Below are 26825 nucleotides of genomic sequence, written 5' to 3' on the forward strand. Positions count from 1 at the left end.
GGTCACACCCACTTCAAGGATAAATCTGAATAAAGATTCAGATACTAATATTTGGTGCAATAACCAGATACTGATAGTGGCATTGCATTACACCCCAATGCATAACCTTTTATTTATATATATATATATATATATATATATATATATATATATATATATATATATATATATATATATACAGTGGTGCTTGAAAGTTTGTGAACCCTTTAGAATTTTCTATATTTCTGCATAAATATGACCTAAAACATCATCAGATTTTCACACAAGTCCTAAAAGTAGATAAAGAGAACCCAGTTAAACAAATGAAACAAAAATATGATACATGGTCATTTATTTATTGAGGAAAATGATGCAATATTACATATCTGTGAGTGGCAAAAGTATGTGAACCTTTGCTTTCAGTATCTGGTGTGACCCCCTTGTGCAGCAATAACTGCAACTAAACGTTTCCAGTAACTGTTGATCAGTCCTGCACACTGGCTTGGAGGAATTTTAGTCCATTCCTCCATACAGAACAGCTTCAACTCTGGGATGTTGGTGGGTTTCCTCACATGAACTGCTCGCTTCAGGTCCTTCCACAACATTTCCATTGGATTAAGGTCAGGACTTTGACTTGGCCATTCCAAAACATTAACTTTATTCTTTTTTAATCATTCTTTGGTAGAATGACTTGTGTGCTTAGGGTTGTTGTCTTGCTGCATGACCCACCTTCTCTTGAGATTCAGTTCATGGACAGATGTCCCGACATTTTCCTTTAGAATTTGCTGGTATAATTCAGAATTCATTGTTCCATCAATGATGGCAAGCCGTCCTGGCCCAGATGCAGCAAAACAGGCCCAAACCATGATACTACCACCACCATGTTTCACAGATGGGATAAGGTTCTTATGCTGGAATGCAGTGTTTTCCTTTCTCCAAACACAATGCTTCTCATTTAAACCAAAAAGTTCTATTTTGGTCTCATCCATCCACAAAACATTTTTCCAATAGCCTTCTGGCTTGTCCACGTGATCTTTAGCAAACTGCAGATGAGCAGCAATGTTCTTTTTGGAGAGCAGTGACTTTCTTCTTGCAACCCTGCCATGCACACCATTGTTGTTCAGTGTTCTCCTGATGGTGGACTCATGAACATTAACATTAGCCAATGTGAGAGAGGCCTTCAGTTGCTTAGAAGTTACCCTGGGGTCCTTTGTGACCTCGCCGACTATTACACGCCTTGCTCTTGGAGTGATCTTTGTTGGTCGACCTCTCCTGGGGAGGGTAACAATGGTCTTGAATTTCCTCCATTTATACACAATCTGTCTGATTGTGGATTGGTAGAGTCCAAACTCTTTAGAGATGGTTTTGTAACCTTTTCCAGCCTGATGAGCATCAACAATGCTTTTTCTGAGGTCCTCAGAAATCTCCTTTGTTCGTGCCATGATACACTTCCACAAACATGTGTTGTGAAGATCAGACTTTGATAGATCCCTGTTCTTTAAATAAAACAGGGTGCCCACTCACACCTGATTGTCATCCCATTGATTGAAAACACCCGAGTCTAATTTCACCTTCAGATTAACTGCTAATCCTAGAGGTTCACATACTTTTGCCACTGGCAGATATGTGATATTGGATCATTTTCCTCAATAAATAAATGACCAGGTATAATATTTTTGTCTCATTTGTTTAACTGGGTTCTCTTTATCTACTTTTAGGACTTGTGTGAAAATCTGATGATGTTTTAGGTCATATTTATGCAGAAATATAGAAAATTCTAAAGGGTTCACAAACTTTCAAGCACCACTGTGTATATATATATATATATATATATATATATATATATATATATATATATATATATGAGTGAGCTTGTAGAAAAGTATGTTACGAAGATATTCTTACCTATACGATCGAGGCGGTCCAGAGCAACAGTCTCAAAGGCTCTTCTCATCATCGGATATTCTTCAAGCACCTCATTGAAGTTATCCACTGACAGGGAATAGAGACGGCAGTATGTATCTGCGCGGACACTAGCTGTACGCCTTCCCCTCGTCAGCAAACAGATCTCTGGGAAAAAAAAAGTTTGATACATAAGAACTATGTTCATATAATTTTAGTGATGTTATCTAACCTGGCATTTGCTTGGATTATTTCCCCAATCTATGTAGATGTCACTGAAGTTGATTTTTTTTTTTGAGTGTGTGTACATAGAACCTTCTGGTTTGGCACCAGATCTGGCTCACTCTGGCCTAAGCTCTGCCCTGCTGAATTATTGCTGTCATCTGGGCTTCACCTGTGTCTTGTTCTACTGCCATCCAAATCGATACAGATTTGGCGTCAAAACAAATCTAATGGCTTCCCACATAGGGGCAAAGCCTGCCATTTAATTATCTCCAAATATGTGACTGATTGGCCACTTGGCCTCTCTTTCCCACACACACCCACACACACTCATGTGAATGGGTTCTTCATCACTTTACCAACAAATCATATTTAACCACATTATCACAATGGATGTAGCCTTATAATCAAAACATTGGCGAAGAGATAGCAAATTAGCAGGCTCCTGGTTGCACATGACCGAGTTTTTCCAAAGAATTTGACAAGTTATCTTTTTCTCATACCTCAGAAATGAAGACTGTTCATTGGAAAGGCCTTGAAGAAGCACGCCCCATGGTAGGGCATGATAACCAATCCTGGGATAGAAGCAATTCTGGCTTGCACCATTTGACGGGGGTCTGGATCAATCTTCGTTTAGCGTTACCATTTTAATCTGTGTCACATAGTTTCCATTTCAATTGGAGTTTTCTTCTGTCTTACAGAGACCAAATGTTTGTTAAATTTCAATCCATCTGGCTAAAATCTCATCTCATTATCTCTAGCCGCTTTATCCTGTTCTACAGGGTCGCAGGCAAGCTGGAGCCTATCCCAGCTGACTACGGGCGAAAGGCGGGGTACACCCTGGACAAGTCGCTAGGTCATCACAGGGCTGACACATAGACACAGACAACCATTCACAGAGTCACCAGTTAACCTAACCTGCATGTCTTTGGACTGTGGGGGAAACCGGAGCACCCGGAGGAAACCCACGCGGACACGGGGAGAACATGCAAACTCCGCACAGAAAGGCCCTCGCCGGCCACGGGGCTCGAACCCGGACCTTCTTGCTGTGAGGCCACAGCGCTAACCACTACACCACCATGCCGCCCTCTGCATAGACTTATTAATCCAAATCAGGAACTAGCTACAGTACAGTATATCCTGGTTGAGTAACTATCCCAGTTTTTCATTGGCTGTGAACTTTGGAGAAGTTCTCTGAAGGTTGTAATGTGTTCTGCTGATGGGCAGTAGTTACGAGTACTTAACTAATCCAGTACTCCTTATATAAACACTGAGCAGGTTAGTACAATTAACAGTTATTCTACTTAACCAAGTTGTACATGAGCTGATAGCCGCTATAAGCCATGTATGACGAGATTGAGTGGAATAACTGTTTTATTCTATCCACATTCACTGGATTTTGAGAAACAGAGCATTTTAATTTTTTTTGCAAATTCGATCAATAAAATCTTTATACAAAAAGTCCAACAAAATAATTTCCGCTTGGAATGTAAACAAACCGGCGAAATGACAGTAGCTATTTGTGAAAAATGCTAACACAATAATTCTTGAAAAAAAAAGATAGTTTCTTACCATCAAATACAACGTACTTTTATTCCATATTTTGTTGCTTTTTTTGTATCTTTTGGGGTTTTGTTTTCGAGTCGAGTTTTTATTTCATCTTCGGTTGGTTCATCAACACGCACTGCCATTTTGTTTTTCTCTACTCACGGTATATGAGCTGATAGCCTAGTAGTAGAGTAGCTAATCAGAGTGCGTGACTGCTCATATCCAGTGAATGTGGATAGAATCATTCTTGATATCTGTTAATGTTTTAATTTGTTTAAAACTTGTACATTAAAATAAGTTTTCATGTGGTCTCATACCTTGTTAAACTTGCAGGTCAGGTTCTTCATAAGCACAAGACATGACAGGTTTGTTGGCCTGCAATAATGACAGCAAGGGACCCACCAAAGCCTCCTGCCATTATGTGTGCCAATACTTTAGAACTTAGTGAAAGCCACAGGTCAGACGTACCTTCTACAACACCAGTGCGTTTTACTCTATGTAGTAGGCATATTGTATAAAGTATACTGTATAGTGAATACGAAGCTATTTCGAGGTGAGAAACTTTTACACGGATCATGGCAGCATAACAAACGTGATATTAAAATAAGTATCTGTGAAAATTATACGTTACTCTGGGGAAATAAATATATACAGGTCTAAATTTTTATACCTGAAAAGAATTGTAATGTTGTTTCCGAAAAAGAGAACTGACCAAAAAAAAAAAAAAAGCCATTTCCAAATTGGAATTAAAATTGACTACTTTGCCATGGTGTAATAATAATAATAATAATAATAATAATAATAATAATATAGCGCTATACGTACATGTACACAATAGTGCTTTACACTTCAAAAAAATGCAAACAAACAATAATTATACTTTAAGTCTAAAATCACTACAGAATAAAAATAAATGTAAAAATCATTAATTTTCAGTAAACAAGTCAGAATCTAACAAGCATAAGCTGATTTAAAAAAGAAGGTTTTCAATTGTTTCTTGAAATTGTTAATGTTTACACATGACTTAGGTTCTCTCGGCAAGGTATTCCATAACTTGGGACCTGCGTATGCTAGCGTTCTTCCACCAAATTAACTTCTCTTGATACTAGGAACCACCAAATCATTGTTGTTGTCTGCACTTGTTCTGTTAAGGGGCCTCTTTGTTCGAATTTCGTCAAGGTACGGTGGAGAAAGGTCATTCAGAGATTTGAACATCATGACTAGGACTTGTACTGGATCCACTGACATATGGTACAGGCAGAGGTGGACAGTAACAAAGTACATTTACTTGAGTACTGTACTTAAAGCATATACGCAGAACCATGGCCTCACTTTCGTTTCTAAATGCCTTGAGACCTCAAGAATTGCACAGGAATAGTTTTAAGCGTGAACAATAAATCTAATATAGTCATTATTATGATTAAAGTGATTCATATAGGTAGCGGTCTGAGTGAATGACCTTGACGTCCGTAACATCACAGCAGGAAGTCCGATCTTCAACTCCGGATCGGATCAACTCCGATCCTCCATTTTGAGCTAATTTATCGCCATGCCACGTAGATGTGTTGCTGGCAGGTGCAGCAACATGACAGAAGTTGGATTTACGTTGCATTCATGGCCCAAGAATGTTCAAACTGTAATGATTTGGACGCATTTTGCAAGAAGTTCACGGGCACATTGGGCACCTATGAAGTGGTCTCTCCTCTGCTCTGCACATTTTACTGAGGACTCCTACGAGACCTCTGATCTGTTGAGGAGCGTTGGCGTTAAGCCCGTATTGAAAGAGGATGCAGTACCAACAATTAAAGGAAAAGAAAACTATAAGAAAAGGAAAGTGAGTTCAGTTGCATCAGTCCTCTCGGAGTGAGCCAAGGGTTGTTGCTAAAACCCGGGACGAAACGGGATGGGACATATCACTTGGGCAGTGACCTCCCTGCAGATGTTGCTAAAACCGGTGGCATCCCGTTCCATCCCGGGTTTTAGTAATTGCCTGAGCCGAGCAGTAATGGCGGAATACACAGTATGAAGAAAACAGAGAATGAGTGGAGCAGCCGTCTTATTTCTTAACTGGATATTGCTGCCATCTTGCCCATACGTGGAAGAAGTGAATGAACGGAGAACTGAACGAACAACTGAAAGTCAGATTGTTTCAAAATAATCGGCCACAAGATCGGCCTTCAAGAAGCGAGAACACAGACGGGTAAGCTCCGACTCTCATTTGGATACAAAAAACAACACGTTGTTTACCTGCATTTAGATTAATACATGTAACTTGTATTGTGTGTTTAAGTTACCGGTGTAAGATTATTTAATTTGCTTCAGAATGTGATTGTCTCAGTTCATCTGATTACTTAATTCGCCTTTTACGTTTTATCAGTGAAAATGCATGCATGTACATGTATGTTGCATAAGTTATAACACCTATCCTGTTTTAATGAGAGTCAACCCACAATCAGTGACGTCAAATCAGTCTTAGTTGAGCAAGTCGGTAACGGGATTTCTTACTTTCACCATAAATTTTTATTGATATGAATTTGGTTTAGGGGCGGCACGGTGGTGTAGTGGTTAGCGCTGTCGCCTCACAGCAAGAAGGTCCGGGTTCGAGCCCCGGGGCCGGCGAGGGCCTTTCTGTGCGGAGTTTGCATGTTCTCCCCGTGTCCGCATGGGTTTCCTCCGGGTGCTCCGGTTTCCCCCACAGTCCAAAGACATGCAGGTTAGGTTAACTGGCGACTCTAAATTGACCGTAGGTGTGAATGTGAGTGTGAATGGTTGTCTGTGTCTATGTGTCAGCCCTGTGATGACCTGGCGACTTGTCCAGGGTGTACCCCGCCTTTCACCCGTAGTCAGCTGGGATAGGCTCCAGCTTGCCTGCGACCCTGTAGAACAGGATAAAGCGGCTAGAGATAATGAGATGAGATGAGACTTTGGTTTATAGCTGTCAAAGGCCTCGGCCTTAAAACCGGTTACCGCAGTGACGTCACGCGCTCAGGGCTGGCTGGCTCAGCAGGGCAGCTCGAATGCCAACTTTGCGGTGGATTTTAACTCTCAAAAAATATATATTTTTTATTCCCATTTATGCAGCATACAAGAGGCAAGGATGGAAATACTATCCACTCAGAAACGTATTTAAAAATAAAGGTTCTGCGTATCTCCTTTAAGTACACTTTTTGTGTATCTGTACTTGAGTATTTTTTATTTTGGAAACTTATGACTTTAACTTCAGGGCAATTCCATGTAAATGTCAACCTCACAGGAGATCCCAAATTTCAAACTAAACAATCTAAATAAATAAACAAATAAATAAATACATACATAAATAAATATTTTGATCACCTAATACGTCACTGTCAGTCTTTCTTTCTTATAATGTAAACCCCAAGCTAAAATCAACTTTGATCATGTACAATTCTATATTATTGCCACAAGCCACAGAAATGTATGCTAAAATCCACAAAACAGCAAAACAATAGCCATCCTAAATATTATTTAAGAACTTTGATAGTTTTAGCTGATATTTAGAGAGTTTTTCAAAGGGTTATGGTGGTTAAATTGCTGATTTTCTAAACATATGCCATGTCTATTTCAGATGCGTCACATCCATAACGGAATTTCGTCACATCCATAACGCTGACTTTTCCTTCCGAAACTCTGCGTGAAATACAAAATATTTTAAACAAAGATTTTTTAATATTCACCTTGGACCCCTCTATCAAATGGATATCTCCATTTCGACATTAGGTTTACAATTTCACAGAGTTTGATAAAAATGTACAGTCACCCAAGAAAAGTGATACTTTTTCTGTCACATCCATAACGCATCTTTTATTGGCATTTTCTGGCATGCCCTAGATGTACTATGGGAATTGTTCTTGTTCTATCACTTCTCCAGTATGGTACAGCCTTAAAATATGCAACACCTGTTTAAATACTGGGAGACGATAAAACATGCACTGGGTCATTTGTTGCCATTTTGAGTTCAAGTGTCACGTCCATAACGCTGGAATTGCTCTTCACTGCATTTGAAAGACAAATATCGTACTTTTCACTCTACATTTCTATCAAGGTCCTCATTACTCATGACTATGAAGCGGCTTTGAAAGTGGACGTTTTTTCTTTTCTTTTCTAAAACGTGATTGGTTTTTTCGCAGTTGACACTGAGAAAACCTATCAGTAATCACTAGGGTCACGTCATGTCCATAGACTGTATAAAATAAAGTACAATGATTTCTCAGCAGCATTATTTGAACACGATCAGTTGATGGCAGAATGGAAGGACACAGTTCTTCTGAAGAATGCACGCACCCATGACCATACCGAGAATCCATGTTTGAGTTTTCTGAAAGGATTAAAGATTTGTTTCATTTTAAATGCCTAAAACGAACCACATCACGGCCTCCAAAAACTCGCCGTCCAACCTGCTGAAGCATATTGAGATATGCAAATGTTTTATTCCAAGAGAAAGCTTGCAATAAAGTTGTCTGTGCTTTTCGAGCTAGCAATAACACTGTAATAGCTACGCAGTCTGGTTAGTCAAATGACTTTCTATGGATTTGCCTGCCAAGTTGCCGTAGCCTTGTCCATGGTTAACGTTTACACATAGCTAGTTAACTTGGACACTCTTAATTAGCATGTAAAAACAGTTACGCTAACATGAATAACGTTAACTTATCTGAAGTCCTTTCAGAAATATGTTTTAGCATAATCTTGCCAAATAAACAGAACATAGAAATCTTTATTTTCTCGTAACGTTAGCTACCTAATATGATTTAGAGTTTGAAAAGAGTTTGCTAGCATGTCAGGTGGCGCTTCACTGACTAGCTAGCTTAACGTAAAACCACCATGACGACACAGCATGTGTTCATTTTGTGAATTCACATTTCTGTCTTTGGTAATGTTAGCATTGTAGCTTTTGTGACCTTGCATAATTACTATAGCTACTATGCATTTTTTACCAGTACACTGTAAAAAAGAATAGTTGAGAATACTTGAAATTTCAAGGCAACAGTCTGCATTAATAATTTTATGTTTTGCCAATGATGTGCCCATGATAATCCAAACTATGATAAAACTGTTATCTTTATTAAGAATTCTTAATTAAGTCAATTTTCAATTCCTCATTCTGCCAACATAGATTTCTCTTTTTGCTGAACAGTGGCATTCACAGTAGTACAAAAAGGCAATTGAGGTTATCACAAGTTTTTGGGGGGCTTTTTTCACCTTTATTTGGATAGGACAGTGTAGAGACAGGAAATGAGCAGGAGAGAGACAGATCATGAAATGACCTCAGGTCAGAATCAAACCCAGGCCCCCGGATTTATGGTATGGCGCCTTATCCACCTGAGCCACGACAACATGAACTTCAACCGGAGAGACAACCACATTGCCCAGCCCTTGCATTTGGGAGAGGAAACCACGTGTCTTGGTCATTCAGAGCATGCGCTGAATAAACACCTGTGACAATTATGTATTTTCAATTCAGATTATTCACTATTGTATATTTACACATCATTGAGGTGCACCCTATCAGTTTGATGTGGATTTTTCTTGATGTGGATAATTCTAAAAAATAGAATTATGCTTTGTTCAAGTAATTCCATATTCACAATCGAATGGACAAGAAAATATGAATAATTATTAACGAACAGAAAAATCCACATCAAACTGACAGGGTGCAGCTCAATGATGTGTAAATATGCAATAGTGAATAATCTGAATTGAAAATACATAATTGCCACAGGTGTTTATTCAGCACATGCTCTTAATGACCAAGACACGGGGTTTCCTCTCCCAAATGCAAGGACTGGGCAATGTGGTTCTCTCTCCGGTTGAAGATCATGTTGTCGTGGCTCAGGTGGATAAGGCGCCATACCATAAGTCCGGGGACCCGGGTTTGATTCCAACCTGAGGTCATTTCCCGATCCATCTCTCTCTCCTGCTCGTTTCCTGTCTCTACACTGTCCTATCCAAAAATTGTGAGAACCTCAATTGCCTTTTTGTACTACTGTGAATGCCACTGTTCAGCAAAAAGAGAAATCTATGTTGGCAGAATGAGGAATTGAAAATTGACTTAATTAAGAATTCTTAATAAAGATAACAGTGTTATCATAGTTTGGATTATCATGGGCACATCGTTGGCAAAACATAAAATTCTTAATGCAGACTGTTGCCTTGAAATTTCAAGTATTCTCGACTATTCTTTTTTTACAGTGTAGCCAAAGAGAAAAACTAGCTAGCATCTTATTGATGATTCAGACACTGCCAGAGCTGTCAGAACACTACCATGCTGCTTTGTTGGGGTGGGTAAGTGTGTTAAAAAAAAAAAAAAAATATATATATATATATATATATATATATATATATATATATATATATATATATATATATATATATATAATCACAATAGATCTTTTTTGTCAATTCAGTTGTTTCATTTTGTAACGTTCTACCGGGTGTTGATTCTACAGGTTAGTCAGTAAATCCAGTAGGTTGCTTCAGAGGCATTAGGTTTTGCAAGCATTGTAGCAATAATACAACAATGCGTTGACAGAAAATGCACTTTTAATACTTAAGTATTTTTAAAAGCAAGTATTTCAGTATTTTAACTTAAGTAAAAATGTGACTGGACAACTTTCACTTGTGTCGGAGTAACATTTGACCAGTGGGATCTGTACATGTCATGCTCCGCCCCGGACATCCACTCCGGAGATTACGGATCTCTCACGCCAGCGCCGATCCGGATTCGGGACAGGAATTCCTTCTCACCTGCATTCACTTCCTGGTTTTCACCGCTGCTTATAAATACGCCGTTCTCAGACTCATACTTTGCCAGAACGTCTCGTTTTGCTACTCTAGCCGTTTCTGTGCCTCTCTTACATCTCATGGTTTATCTCTCTAGCGATTTTCTCTTGTTCATGATTTTTGCACTAGCGTTTTTCTGGTTCATGATTTTTTGCACTAAGGGCTATTTCTGGTTTATGGTTTTTTGCACTAACACTACATTCAGACTGCAACCTGAAACGACCCATATCCGATTTGTTGTGAAATCCGATTTTTTTGTTAGGCCGTTCACATTACCAATTATATGAGACTTGTATGCGATCTCCAATACGAACGGAAAACGACCCAAAAGTGTCCCGCATGCGCAAATTGACACGTAATAAGCACATCTACGTAATACGTAAACAAAAAAAAAGCGCACTCTTCAACTTTGCAAGTAAAGCATGGAGATGAGGCGAGACCTGGCGATGTGGTTTTTGTGGCGGCGGCGGAACTCACACAATAATCTGATTAATGTGGGCAGCAGACTAATGAGACCGAAGGTGTCAAATTACTGGAAATTTCCAGAACAATCTTATAATCTTGTAATACAGGATGGTTTAAGTTATAAATCAGTTATAGAAACTGTTTTATTTAATCAGGCTAACAGATCAACATCCAGGTCCCTACCAAATCCACCATTAGCTTGATCAATTCTATAACGCTACGTTCACACTGCAAGGCTTAATGCTCAATTCCAATTTTTTTGTGAAATCCGATTTTTTTGTGAGGTCGTTCACATTAACAAATATATGCGACTTGTATGTGATCCTCAGTATGAACGAAAAGCGACCGAAAAGTGTTCCGCATGCGCATTGCAGGATACAACGACGTCACACGCAGTGAGCATGGCCAGTGTTTACGGAAGTAAAACCGCCCGGTTGCGGTATGACCCATCCAATCTAGCTTGAATAGCTGTATCCCCCCCCCCAAATGGAAATCAGCTCCCTAACCTCTGCGTCCTTCCATTGAGAAGATTCAGAACCTTCACAGCCCGAAGCGTCCCTCGCATTGATGTCATGCGCAGGGGCGCAGATACGTTTTTTGAACTGGGGGGCACAAAAAACTGGGGGGGACAAAGCTGCCAGCAAACCAACCCCAACCCCGATATGCCTGTCAAACTTGTTGTTAGTAACCATAGCAACCAAGCTCGAGCTCGCAACCTGTGCAGTCTGCGCAGCTCAACCAACCGAATATCAGTCTTTCTTTTGTTTTATGTGAGTTGTTGCAACTATGTGTACACTGCCGTGCACCTCAATAAACCGAATGGTAATTAGTCTTTTGATTTTTCCGTGAGGTTTGCCTTATGCAAAGAAAGACAGCATAGACGTTTTTTCCTCCCTATAAGTGGGGGGGACCGAACGAGGTGAATTTAAATCTGGGTGGGACGAGTCCCCCCCTCTATCTGCGCCCGTGATTATGCGCCATGTTGTTGTAACTTTTTTTGAGAGACCCGCCGCCTACTTCAGCGCAGAATAGTGACGTTTGTGGCTTGTTGATGACGTGCAAGTCGGATGAATGCGACCTGGCGGTTCAGACTGAAGTCGCATATGAAAAGATCGGATAGGAATCGGAATTAGGACCACATATCCAAACGGCCTGGGTCGGATTTGAAAAAATCGGATCTGTGTCGTTCATATTGTCAATAAAAGATCGGATACAGGTCACATATGGGCGAAAAGATCGGATTTGAGTCACTTCAGCCTGCAGTGTGAACGTAGCCTAAAAGTCTACTTAAATTCTGAAAACTGTACAAATGTTGTTGTTTTCCACCAAAGAGGCGGGATTAGCCAACGCAGAATAGTGACGTTTGTCTCTTGTTGTTGACGTGTAGGTCGCATGAATGCGACCTGTCCGGTCAGACTGCAGTCGCATGTGAAAATAACGGATATGCATCGGAATTAGGACCACATATCCAAGCAGCCTGGGTCGCATGTGAAAAAAATCGGATCTGTGTCGTTCAGATTGTCAATAACAAATCGGATCCAGGTCACATATGGGCAAAAAAATCGGATATGGGTCGTTTCAGGGTGCAGTCTGGACGTAGTCTAAGGGTCTTTTCTTGTTCTGGGTTTTCTGTGCTAGCGTTTTTGTCTTTGCCTGTCTCATGTTTTCGTCAAGTTGTTTGTTCTCATTTTGCCCGGACTGTTTTTGCCATTTGTTTTATGTCCTGTTTGTTTACCTTTTGCCACGCCCTTTCTTCCCTGTATTAAATCATCTTATTTATTGGATTACAGTCGGTGTTCTGCTTCCGGATCCTACTCACCACATCTCACCCCCCATAACAGTATGTTGACTTAAGTAATGAACTTGGGTACTTCGTCCACCTCTGGGTACAGGTGACTTGACAATGGACATGAGAACAAAATGTAAGATTATGTATCTGAACTCATGCCATATAGCTCTGCCTGGTTAACTTTGTCTGTTTTAAGACTGCGCAATTATAACAGCCTGTTCAGATTATTCCTCATCACACTGCACGAGATGATCCGAAGAAAAAAAAACATTGGTTGAATTGTGGAACAGACTGGTTGATAACATGTGCTCTTCATGTCAGTGTAAGTCTGGCTTTAGACATTTTCAAAATCCTGCTCAAAGCTCCTGAGTGGTGCACAGAAAAGCCTTCACCCTATTGTCAGGAGTTTCCTAAATTACCCTCAGCAAGACTTCATGTTCAAACAACACCTTGCTCCTTCAAAGAGCTGATAACGAGAAGTTTCTTTCCGAGAAAAGGAAGAAAAAAAAAAGACTGCAATAAAATGTGAATTTTTTTTGTAATCCAGAGTTGGAGCACTTCATGCCATTTTCAGAGCTTGGAGGGCTGGCAGACCTCATCTGTCATGGCAGCTCAGGAAAATTAGGCACCGTTTACCATCTGCAAAATCAGTCCATGTGGGCTGCTGGAACCTCAGGGAAGCTTGGACCTCTCTGCTGTTCCCACAATGCTCAGCATGTGGAAGGTCTGCGGGACTCAGCTGGGATTCAGAGATCGAGTTTTTCCCTTCTCTACATGAGGAGTGCCAGGGAGGAGCAGGAGAACCAGCCGCGCTGTATTACATGCCCCATCTGGCCACTGAACAACCAATATCCCTGACCCACTTCTGTCTGAGCATGGCGTGTTGTGACATGGGTCCAATTTGTGCACTCAGACGCATGTTTGTGTGTGTGCACGTCTGTTTCAATGAGTCATACATACATTCCTGAGTGTAAATAATTCAGCATGAAATAAGGTACACACATTATATATATACACTACCGTTCAAAAGTTTGGGGTCACGTTGAAATGTCCTTATTTTTGAAAGAAAAGCACTGTTCTTTTCAATGAAGATCACTTTAAACTAATCAGAAATCCACTCTATACATTGCTAATGTGGTAAATGACTATTCTAGCTGCAAATGTCTGGTTTTTGGTGCAATATCTCCATAGGTGTATAGAGGCCCATTTCCAGCAACTCTCACTCCAGTGTTCTAATGGTACAATGTGTTTGCTCATTGCCTCAGAAGGCTAATGGATGATTAGAAAACCCTTGTACAATCATGTTAGCACAGCTGAAAACAGTTGAGCTCTTTAGAGAAGCTATAAAACTGACCTTCCTTTGAGCAGATTGAGTTTCTGGAGCATCACATTTGTGGGGTCGATTAAATGCTCAAAATGGCCAGAAAAATGTCTTGACTATATTTTCTATTCATTTTACAACTTATGGTGGGGAATAAAAGTGTGACTTTTCATGGAAAACACAAAATTGTCTGGGTGACCCCAAACTTTTGAACGGTAGTGTGTATATATATATATATATATATATATATATATACACACATATACACACACACACACACACACACTAGGAATGTAACCAAATATAAATACGTTATTCCGTAATGTTTTCTAAATGGATTACAAATACAAATGTTTTTGGAAAGCTTACAAGAGAGGCCGAGATGAAAGGTGTGCATTAGGACTGGGATCCCATAGGACACTCATTCATCTTTAGTAACTGCCTCGTCAGGGTCATGGTGGTTTAAATTAAGTGACCATTTTGTTTATATTTTTCTAAAGAGAACCAACTAAATGGGGGCGGCACGGTGGTGTAGTGGTTAGCGCTGTCGCCTCACAGCAAGAAGGTCCGGGTTCGAGCCCCGGGGCCATCGAGGGCCTTTCTGTGTGGAGTTTGCATGTTCTCCCCGTGTCCGCGTGGGTTTCCTCCGGGTGCTCCGGTTTCCCTCACAGTCCAAAGACATGCAGGTTAGGTTAACTGGTGACTCTAAATTGACCGTGAGTGTGAATGGTTGTCTGTGTCTATGTGTCAGCCCTGTGATGACCTGGCGATTTGTCCAGGGTGTACCCTGCCTATCGCCCGTAGTCAGCTGGGATAGGCTCCAGCTTGCCTGCGACCCTGTAGAAGGATAAAGCGGCTAGAGATGAGATGAGAACCAACTAAATATTCCAGATTATTATAAATACAGGACACTTTTTCGACGGAATAAAAACGTGTTCTATTCCCTTCTAGCAGGTTTCATTCATTTGGTTTGATAGCATGCAATATTGTTAGTGTATCGCTTATCCTACGTGTTTTACGTCACTCTACCCAATGGAGAATGAGTGTTGAATATGGTTTATGATATTGCGTGGTTGTCAAGACAACATGACATCACACGTCGGAGACGTAAAACTTCTGTGCTCGCGGGTGACTGGGACAATTTGTAAACAAACATGGCCACCAGGTTTGCTTCGTTAAATACGGAAGATTTTGAGAGAATTTTGAAAGAGAACGACGCGTTGAACATCCGAAAGGAATGTGTATGTATAATAATAATAATAAAATTGGCTGGCATTTTTTGTGGTATATCAGATATATTCCATTCAGCTAGCATGATACTGAACTTGTCTTTGACTCGTTCAATATCATGCTAGCTGAATGGAATATATCTGATATACCACTCAACGCCAGCCAATATTATTTAATTATTACACATACAGGCCCCTTTTTCCATGGAATAAAAACATGTATTCTATTCCCTTTTAGTAGGTTTATTGATCACATGCAATATTGTTCGCATACTGCTTATCCTACATGTATTACGTCACTCTACCCAATGGAGAATAAGCATGCAATATTGTAACAATATTGCACACTGTCAAGACAACACGATGTCACACGTCAGCGATGTAAAACTTCTGCGCTAGGGAGTGACAGTTACAATTTGTAAACAAACATGGCAGTCAGGGTTGCTTCATTAAAAACAGAACGTTTTGAGAGAATTTCGGCTGCCAGGTAGCTCCATTGTGTGCAGCTGTTGATGTTTATTTTAAAAGTAAGTAAATTAGACAAAGAAAATAATAATAATAACAACGACATTGGGCTTGACTGCACTAGCATTGAGCCTTTGCTAACACTACACTGGCTGGAAGGTAACTGGATTGCTGCACTAACAGCACAGAGTCACGGGTAAGCTCATGTTGGCCTTCACTAATGCTACTGCTACACCGGATGGAAGGTAACTGGACTGCTGCACTAACAGCATCGAGTCACGGGTAAGCTAGCTTTGGCCTTCGAGAATGCTGATATGAAGAGAGTATGTATAATAATAATATTGGCTGACTTTTTTCGTGGTATATCAGATATATTCCATTCAGCTACTCATCTGCGACTCGTTCAGTATCATGCTAGCTGAATGGAATATATCTGATATACCACTCAAAGCCAGCTAATATTATTTAATTATATCATGGGCAGGTACAGACAAAAAGCATTGCATGACCAGGGTTAAAAAAACAAAAACAAAAAACCCCACACAATTCTGCGCACATAGTGTAGCTAATGGCTACACTAAATCCCCCACCAAATTGTAAACTTTATGAGAAAGATACCAAAAGTCATGTCTTTACATAAGAGAACTGAAGGCTTGGTTCTTACATGCAAAGGTCAAGAGCTCGGAGCTCATTACTAAAGCGATGGGATTATGAGTTAGCCTCAGTGGCATAATGCTAATGCACATCCCATTCCAACTTTTCATTAATTTTAAAGTAGCCTATCTGAAAAATGATGGATCTGAGAAAGGGATATCTCTCAATTCCACCCTCAAAAAAGAGATTTTCATGCAGCTAGAAAGACAGAGACCATTTACAACAGGGGTGTCAAAATCATTTTAGAAGGTGTTGGAAATGAAATGGATTTAACTGGGATTACAGGTCATCAATCTACAAGAACAAATCAGAAAAAGTTGGGATGGTACATTGAAATTGAAACTAAAACTCAAAACAATGATTTGTAAATAATCGTTGACCTGTATTACACTCTAAACAATACAACAGCACATTTGGATGTTGTACCTCATGAATTTTATTGTTGTTTTTTCAAAATAAACACATTTCAATTCTGATTCTTGCAACACATTTTTAACTAGATAGAACTCGACGCCAACGGCGTCGATGGGGATGCCTCCGCCTAGTAGACTTCACGCCTGATTAGTTGTGATTTGGGGATGGACATTTGACCTCACAGTAATCATGACCTGGTGAAATTACTTGTATTATCCTTGGAGATATTGTGTTCACAAGGTTTTCGGACAGACATTTGACCTCACAGTGACCTTGGCCTTAGACCTTTTGATCTCAAAATCTAATCAGTTTATCTCATCTCATCTCATTATCTCTAGCCGCTTTATCCTTCTGCAGGGTCGCAGGCAAGCTGGAGCCTATCCCAGCTGACTACGGTCGAGAGGCGGGGTACACCCTGGACAAGTCGCCAGGTCATCACAGGGCTGACACATAGACACAGACAACCATTCACACTCACATTCACACCTACGGTCAATTTAGAGTCACCAGTTAACCTAACCTGCATGTCTTTGGACTGTGGGGGAAACCGGAGCACCCGGAGGAAACCCACGCGGACACGGGGAGAACATGCAAACTCCGCACAGAAAGGCCCTCACCGGCCACGGGGCTCGAACCCAGGACCTTCTTGCTGTGAGGCGACAGCGCTAACCACTACACCACCGTGCCGCCCCCTAATCAGTTTATCCTTGTCCCCAAATGCACAAATGGTGAAAGTTTGGTGAAATTCCTTTGATTTGCCTTGGAGATATTGTGTTCACAAGGTCTCGGACAGACATTTGACCTCACAGTGACCTTGACCTTAGACCTTTTGATCTCAAAATCTAATCAGTTTATCCTTGTCCCCAAATGCACAAATGGTGAAATTCCTTTCATCTGCCTTCGAGATATTGTGTTCACAAGGTTTTCGGACAGACATTTGACCTCACAGTGACCTTGACCTTAGACCTTTTGATCTCAAAATCTAATCAGTTCATGTTTGTCCCAAAGCGCACAAATGGTGAAAGTTTGGTGAAATTCCTTTCATTAGCCTTTGAGATATCGCGTTCACAAGGTTTCGGGACGCACGCACGCACGGACGGAAGGTTTCGGGACGGACGCACGGACGGACAGACAGACAACCCGAAAACATAATGCCTCCTGCACCTTACAGTGGCAGAGGCATAAAAAAAATTGCGAGGGTAAAGCATTTACCACTTTCTAATGCTGCTGTTCTTTCTCACAACACTTAAAAGATGTTTAGGAACTAAAGACATCAAGTAATAAAGTGTTTCAGGTGTTATTTTGTCCCATTCTTCCTGCAAACAGGTCTTAGGGACAGAGGTGACAGGCACCCTCTTCTTCCGCAGCCACACCTTTGTAATATGTGCAGAATGTGGTTTTGCATTGTCTTGCTGAAATCTCCCTGGAAAGGATGTCGTCTTGAAGGCAGCATATGTTGCTCCAAAATCTTAATGTACTTTTCTGTATTAATGCTCCATCACAGAAGTGTAAGTTACCTTTGCCAAGGGCACTGGCACAACCCCATACCATGACACACCCTGGCTTTTGGACTTGTTCCTGGTAACAATCTGGATGGTCCTTTTAGTCTTTGGTCCGGAGCACACAGCATCCATTTCTTCCAAAAAAGACCTGGAATACTGATTCATCTGACCACAATACATGTTTCCACTGTGTGATGGTCCATCCCAGATACCTCCGAACCCAGATAAGTTGACGGCGCTTCTGGACAGAGTTAACATAAAGCTTCCTTTTTGTGCGGTAAAGTTTGAACTGCTATTTCTGGATGTAACTCAGTACTGTAGCACTTGACAAAGGTTTGCCAAAGTAATCCCAAGCCCATGTGGTTAGATCAGCTATAGATGAATGATGGTCCTTAATGCAGTGCCGTCTGAGGGGTCGGAGATCACGGGTGTTCAGTTTAGGCTTGAGCCCTTGCCCTTTACATACTGAATTTCCTCCAGATTCCTCGAATCATTTCATGATATTTTGCACCATAGAGAGTGAAATATCCAAATCCTTTCCCATCTTTCTTGAAGAAATATTGTTTTTAAACATTTAAATAATTTATTCATACATTTGTTGACAAACTGAAGATCCTCGGCCCATCTCTGCTCCTCAAAGTCTAGACCTTTCCTGGATACTGATCAAGTCAAAGTCCTTCCCATGCCTTACAGTACCTGGTATTCCTAGGCAGTCTCCCACTCAAGTACTAACCAGGCCCAACCTGTATGTGGCGCATCGGGCGGCGCCGATCTCCGTTTCCATAGCCCTCGGCCTCTCGCCTATTACATAGCTAGGGTTACAGTGGGGGGCTAGTCCTCTGGTAACCACGAGAGTTTAACTCCCCATGCACATCTGTATTGCAGCGTGCCTTGCCAGATGGCAGTAGGTACCATTTTTATGATGGTCTTTGGTATGACCCGACCGTGAATAGAACTCACGATCTCCCGATCGAGAGGCGGACACGCTACCACTAGGCCACTAGTCGGTCCTGGATACTGATATTGTACCAAATCATGACTATGATAACCTGTTCATATCACCTGTTTCAAATCATTATTTAATTGCTTTAACTCATTACTCAACCTAAATTACTCCTTTTGCAACTTTTTTGGAATGTGTTGCAGGCCTGAAACAGGAATGGCTGTATATTAACAAATGAAATGAAGCTGACCAAGAAAACCTGAAATATCTTAGGTTAATTCTGTCTGCAACGAAATACAAGTCACAGTGCATTTAGAAATCACTGTTTTACTTTTTTTTATTTGAATTTACCATACCATCCCAACTTTTCCTGATTTGGGGTTGTACATTATTGCTGGGTTTCAGTCACATGACTTTTCTTAGCGGTTTTACTGGAAGTGAAATAGCTGGTGGTCTAAACGGCTGCCGGAGCGCAAACAACTAGTGATAACTTATCAGAGTATCCTCATGATCTAGAAGCCACTGCTGGCTTTAGATATATTCAGAAGATCGCTATGTGCAATGGAATCGACCCCTACAGTCTGGGAAAGAAGGATTTGTCATACGATCTCGAAAACTACCCTTCAGTCGAGTTCCCCGACATCTCGAACTATCTGGTGTTGCAGACGTCCTTCTACACGGCAAAACAGATGAAAGCGTGGAAGAGTATGGAAGCTTACAACTTTTTTTGTACATGGCTGGGTAAAGAACCTCGGGATCAAGTCGCTGCCGAATGAATCCTGTATTGTTTTTGCCCGTGGAAGTATTTTTTTAAAGCTTTTTGTTCGCATCTTTACAACGAAGCGCTGCAGGTTGAAGTGTAAACAAACAACAGCTTGCTTGATTCTCACTTGTGTTGGCTCTTATCTCTCAGGGAAATCATTCACAAAGATCATCAGAAACCCCTTTAAAGACCTGGATCTTAGTTAAATAAGACGGAGAAGAAGTGATCACGGCGCATTGTAACTGTACGGCTGGGGAAGAATTTTGTCGCGACCTTCATGCATATGGACTTTGTGAGGAGGAAACAGCTGGGGACTTTAGCGCTTCATGACTAAAAAAAGTACCGTAAAATAACAACACATAGCAAGAAAAGTACTTGGAAAACACTAAGGACATAGCTGAGAGGGAAATACAAACCTTTCACCAAGTGATCACTGCAAACTTGAGCATGCTTCGACTCGGCTCCCTTCGATTTCAGTCAGAGGTTCAAAAGCCACCTTTCTCGACGTCTTTTTGTGAAATCCTGTATTCGTTCACCCTTTTTTATTAGTTCACGGGGAACCCTGAAGAAACTTTTATCAGTTTCACGGTTTGATTGATTCAAAAACCTAAAACAACGCAAGCGTAAGGTGTTTTTCATGCGAGCAATGCACCTTCTCCGTACAAACGCTTTGTCAGCTGAGCTTTGATAGACCAATTTGAATTGTTTTGATAAATTTAGATAATTTTTAATATTTAAATACATAAATCATGTCTTTATGATTAGTATCAGGTCCCACCTCCCCCCGAACAATTCCATGAAAGAAAGAAGGAAAGAGTACACTTGGGGGGGGGGGGGGGGGAGGAATAAATGAAAGTATGAGCAAAAGAAGAAAAGCATAAACAAATGAAGAAAGAAAGAAAGAAAGAAAGAAAGAAAGAAAGAAAGAAAGAAAGAAAGAAAATGATGGAAGGAAAAAGAAATAGAAGAAAGAAAAGTGGACAGAAGAAATAAGGGAAAAATGAAAAAAGAAGTACACAAGCAAAGAAAGAAAGAAAGAAAATGATGGGAGAAAAAAGAAACAGATGAAAGAAAAAAGTGGACAGAAGAAATGAGGAACATGATAAAAAGAAGTATACAAGGACAGAAAGAAAAAATGATGGGAAGAAAAAGAAACAGAAGAAAGAAAAAGTGGATGGAAGAAATGAGGGAAAAATAAAAAAAGTACACAAAGAAAAAGAGAAAGAAAGAAAGAAAGAAAGAAAGAAAGAAAGAAAGAAAGAAAGAAAGAAAGAAAGAAAGAACAAAGTAAAAGCATAAACAAAAGAAAGAAAGAAAGAAAGAAAGAAAGAAAGAAAGAAAGAAAGAAAGAAAGAAAGAAAGAAAGAAAGAAAGAAAGAAAATGATGGAAGGAAAAAAAATAGAAGAAAGAAAAGTGGACAGAAGAAATAAGGTAAAAATGAAAAAAGAAGTACACAAGGAAAGAAAGAAAGAAAGAAAGAAAGAAAGAAAGAAAGAAAGAAAGAAAGAAAGAAAGAAAGACTTGGGGGAAAAGAAAGAACAAATGAAAGTATGAAGAAAAGAATAAAAGCATAAACAAATGAAGGAAGAAAGAAAGAAAATGATGGGAGAAAAAAGAAACAGATGAAAGAAAAAAGTGGATGGAAGAAATGAGGAACATGGAAAAAAGGAGTATACAAGGACAGAAAGAAAGAAAATGATGGGAAGAAAAAGAAACAGAAGAAAGAAAAAGTGGATGGAAGAAATGAGGGGAAAATAAAAAAGAAGTACACAAAGAAAGAAAGAAAGAAAGAAAGAAAGAAAGAAAGAAAGAAAGAAAGAAAGAAAGAAAGAAAGCATAAACAAAAGAAGAAAGAACAAACAAAAGTATGAACAAAAGAATAAAAGCATCAACAAAGAAAGAAAGAAAGAAAGAAAGAAAGAAAGAAAGAAAGAAAATGATGGAAGGACAAAGAAATAGAAGAAAGAAAAAGTGGACAGAAGAAATAAGGGAAAAATGAAAAAGTACACAAGGACAGAAAGAAAGAAAGAATGAAAATGATGGGAAGAAAAAGAAGCAGAAGAAAGAAAAAGTGGACGGAAGAAATGAGGGAAAAATAAAAAAGAAGTACTCAAAGACAGAAAGAAAGAAACTATTGAAAAAAACAGTTGGTTAAAACTATAAGATAAGATCAAATCTCTCTCATCTGAACTAAACTTTTCTCATCGAAACTTTGCGTATTTTCCAGCAGCACTGTACAGTTCCTCCGTGTCTTTACCCTGACAGTCTTTAGCCTGTTTTCATTTGGCCATATCGGATCTCGCCTGAGGCTCGGCACTGGTACCAGATTTATTCCGCTGTGTTTTAGTAAAGTCGCCCTAACCTCTAGTCTCCACTTGCTTAAACCTCAAACCGCAGCACCTCTTTCAAATTAACATTATGAACCAGAACCCTTGTGCTTTTCTGACTCAGCTTGACTTGTGAGTCACCAAATAAAAGGATAAAATCCTGTGTGTAATCCTAAACAGGCTTACAGCGCACTCAGAATCCAGAACTGCCTTATTGGCTGCCCTCCTGCTGAGCCTAACAGGCTGTTCTGCTCGTCTCCTGTGACGCCAAAGGTAAGTCTGTGTCTGTTTGTGCTGGTCGTCGTGCTGCTAATGTTTATGATGGTATAAATGGTAAAAACAAATCCCAGATATATCTTTTGAACTGGTTTCTTTTATCCTGCTATTTTTTTATCCCGACTTCAATGTGGTTTTATGATGCACGGCTGGAGGTGAGGTACATAGGTAGAGGTGTGTGAGGTCGACACTGGCTAAGCTCACCTGCGCTCAGAGTCTTTCTGTCAGCTCAGATCTACATCGAGCAGCTCGAGTGAACACACACTAACCTTTCAGAGTGTGTGAGCGCCCTGCGAGCTTAATATAGCCTGACATCACACCATCCATGCATTAACACTCTTCTTCTCCAACCTCGTTGCACCGGGAGCCACAGCGCAAGTGCTAGAGGCTGGTGACGTCACACTCTGTTACTGTTACTGAAGTAACAGCTGTTGCTCTATAGACAGTGTCTTGGTCTAAATCTCATCCTCTCACACACACACACGGGTCCTGATTGCACAGTTCTCTCTAACAGACTCTAGTTTGACACAGATTAAGTGCACTTTGTTGACGGTGACGTGGCTGCAATCATATTAGACGAGGCAAGAGATGACAACACAGATTTGATTTTTACTCCTCTAACAGATGTAGGAAAAAGACATGAACACTACAGAACGGCTACATGAGATTTGTTCTGGATGGAGAGCCAGATGTGTTATCCTATTCTATTTAAAAGACCCTAAAAATGAAGCTGCATGGGGGACGGACCCAATCCATGTTCAGACTCAACCACGCATGCATTTACAGTACGCACCGATCCCACCAACATACACACCACTACCAAAGGTAATGGAGGTGCTGTGAGCTTTCATCTTTCGGATATATACGTCTTCCTCGCCTCCTTATTTATGGAACAGAGGGTCAGTGGGAGAGTTCAGCAGCCCTGTTTAACACCTACCCCCCTCCACCTACACAAATTAATTTCATGAGTGACTAATTCCTGTTTGTTTGAAATTCCCACTGGTTCCCGCTGCTCCCCGAGTGCTGCACTGGTGCCAGGAAACAGACATTCAGCCATCACATCAGCACCACCATGAACCTCTGCTGTATCAGTGCAATTAAGAAATAATTACAGACTCCACATTTAAAGATAGATAGATAGATAGATAGATAGATAGATAGATAGATAGATAGATAGATAGATAGATAGATAGATAGATAGATAGATAGATAGATGACTCTCTCCAACTCTCTATCTCAGTCTCATCCAGTCATGCTCTACCTTGCTCTATATCTATTTGTCTATCTGTCTAATTATCTGTCTGCCTGTCTGTCTTTACCAAACAGTGTCTGTCTATTTTTTTGTCTATCCTGTCACTCTGTCTTGCGGTCTCTCTCCCTGTCTGTCTGTCTAGCTATCTACTGTATACCCAACTCTATTTTTTGTTCTCATCCTGTCACTCTCTATTGTGCTGTCTGTCCATCTCCAACTCTCAATGTCTGTCTCTTGGTCTCATCCTATCAAGCTCTATCTATCTATCTATCTATCTATCTATCTATCTATCTATCTATCTATCTATCTATCTATCTATCTATCTATCTATCTATCTATCTGTCCGTCGATCTGTCTGTCTCCAACTCTCTATGTCTATCTCTCAGTCTCATCCTGTCATGCTCTATCTTGCTCTATATCTGTCTGTCTAATTATCTGTCTGTCTATATCCAACAGTGTCTGTCTTTTGGTCTCATCCTGTCGCTCTATTTTGCTGTCTCTCTGCCTGTCTCTCTATCTATCTATACCCAACTCTATCTTTTGTTCTTATCCTGTCATTCTCTATTGTGCTGTCTGTCTGTCTGTCTCCAACTCTCTATGTCTATCTTTCAGTCTCATCTGGCCATGCTCTATCTTGCTCGATATCTATTTGCTGGTCTGTCTAATTATCTGTCTACCTGTCTGTCTGTCTATACCCAACAGTGTCTGTCTATCGTTTGGTCTTATCCTGTCACTCTCCATCTTGCTGTCTCTCTCCCTGTCTGTCTGTCTGTCTAGCTATCTATACCCAACTCTATCTTTTGTTCTCATTCTGTCACTCTCTATTGTGCTGTCTGTCTGTCTCCAACTTTCAATGTCTGTCTTTTGGTCTCATCCTATTAAGATCGATCTATCTATCTATCTATCTATCTATCTATCTATCTATCTATCTATCTATCTATCTATCTATCTATCTATCTATCTCCAACTCTGTATGTCTATCTCTCGGTTTCATCCTGTCATGCTCTATATCTATCTGTCTGTCTGTCTGTCCGTCCATCTCCAACTCTCTATGTCTATCTCTCAGTCTCATCCTGTCATGCTCTGTCTGTCTATCTGTCCGTCTCCAACTCTCTATCTCTCAGTCTCATCCTGTCATGCTCTATCTGTCTGCCTATCCGTCTCCAACTCTCTATGTCTATCTCTCAGTCTCATCCTGTCATGCTCTATCTTGCTCTATATCTGTCTGTCTGTCTGTCTAATTGTCTGTCTATATCCAACAGTGTCTATCTTTTGGTCTCATCCTGTCACTCTCTATCATGCTGTTTGTCTCTCGGTCTCTTCCTTCCTTCCTTCCTTCCTTCCTTCCTTCCTTCCCATCCATCCATCCATCCATCCATCCATCCATCCATCCATCCATCCATCCATCCATCTACCTACCTCCAACTCTATGTCTATCTCTCGGTTTCATCCTGTCATGCTATCTATCTATCTATCTATCTATCTATCTATCTATCTATCTATCTATCTATCTATCTATCTATCTATCTATCTATCTATCTATCTATCTGTCTGTCTGTCTCCAACTCTCTATGTCTATCTCTCAGTCTCATCCTGTCATGCTCTATGTCTATCTGTCTGTCTGTCTGTCTGTCTGTCTAATTGTCTGTCTGTCTATATCCAACAGTGTCTATCTTTTGGTCTCATCCTGCCACTCTATTTTGCTGTCTCTCTAGCTATCTATACACTCTAAAAAATAATGGGCCCAGTACCGGTTCTTCAGGGCGATGCCATAGAAGAACCTCTTTTCAGGGCTTCAAAGAACCGTTCATGCAACAGTTCTTTAAAGAACCATTTACACCATTTGTTTGAGCAGTGAAGACAGATTTGTGTAAACATAGCCTATGTGCATTGACCAGCAAATGGTAATAGAATGCCAGGCTCTGAAGAACCATTTCCAATGTGAAGAACCATTCACATAACGTAATGGTTCATCACAGAGTTTTGACTCTCCATGGAACCATCCAGAGATTTGAAGAACCACTGAAGCACCTTTATTTTTTAGAGTGTACCCAACTCTATCTTTTGTTCTTATCCTGTCATTCTCTATCGTGCTGTCCGTCTATCTACTGTATCTGTCTCCAAATCTCTATGTCTATCTCTCAATCTCAATCTGTCATGCTCTACCTTGCTCTATATCTGTCTGTCTAATTATCTTTCTGTCTGTATCCAACAGTGTCTGTCTATCTTTTGGTCTCATCCAGTCATTCTCGATTTTGCCGTCTATCTGCCTGCCTCTCTGTCTGTCTGTCTGTCTGTCTGTCTGTCTGTCTGTCTGTCTATCTATCTATCTATCTATCTATCTATCTATCTATACCCAACTCTATCTTTTGTTCTTATCCTGTCATTCTCTATCGTGCTGTCTATCTATCTGTCTCCAAATCTCTATGTCTATCTCTCAATCTCATCCTGTCATGCTCTACCTTGCTCTATATCTGTCTGTCTAATTATCTGTCTGTCTGTATCCAACAGTGTCCGTCTATCTTTCGGTCTCATCCGGTCACTCTCTATTTTGCCGTCTCTCTGCCTGCCTCTCTGTCTGTCTGTCTATCTATCTATTTATACCCAACTCTATCTTTTGTTCTTATCCTGTCACTCTCTATTGTGCTGTCTGTCTGTCTGTCTGTATCTATCTATCTATACCCAACTTTATCTTTTGTTCTTATCCTGTCACTCTCCATCATGCTGTCTGTCTGTCTGTCTCCAACTCTCAGTGTCTATCTCTCAGTCTCATCCTGTCAAGCTTGATATCTATCTATGACTATTCATGTAGTAATATATTTTCAGTACACTAGACTACTATTAAATGTTTATTTCATCTTTGCCATTTTCTTGTTCATATATCCTCAGTCTAGTCTTTAATCTTTTATTTCTGAATTCTGTTTCTTTTATGTTACACTGTATTACATACACATTTTCAGCCTTAAAAGTAACCG

General features: G+C 40.3%; 1 protein-coding gene across 1 annotated transcript in view; it reads right to left on the bottom strand.

Annotated features, from left to right (window-relative positions):
• The window catches only part of hcn4 (hyperpolarization activated cyclic nucleotide-gated potassium channel 4), a 285458-nt gene that overhangs the window by 14506 nt on the left and 244127 nt on the right, over positions 1–26825 (bottom strand). Inside the window, exon 7 of the mRNA XM_060922847.1 lies at positions 1885–2049. Coding sequence (XP_060778830.1) covers positions 1885–2049 — 165 coding nt within the window. The remainder of the gene's footprint in view (positions 1–1884; positions 2050–26825) is intronic.

Source organism: Neoarius graeffei, chromosome 6 (genome assembly GCF_027579695.1).
Source record: "Neoarius graeffei isolate fNeoGra1 chromosome 6, fNeoGra1.pri, whole genome shotgun sequence".
Taxonomy (NCBI): Eukaryota; Metazoa; Chordata; class Actinopteri; order Siluriformes; family Ariidae; genus Neoarius; species Neoarius graeffei.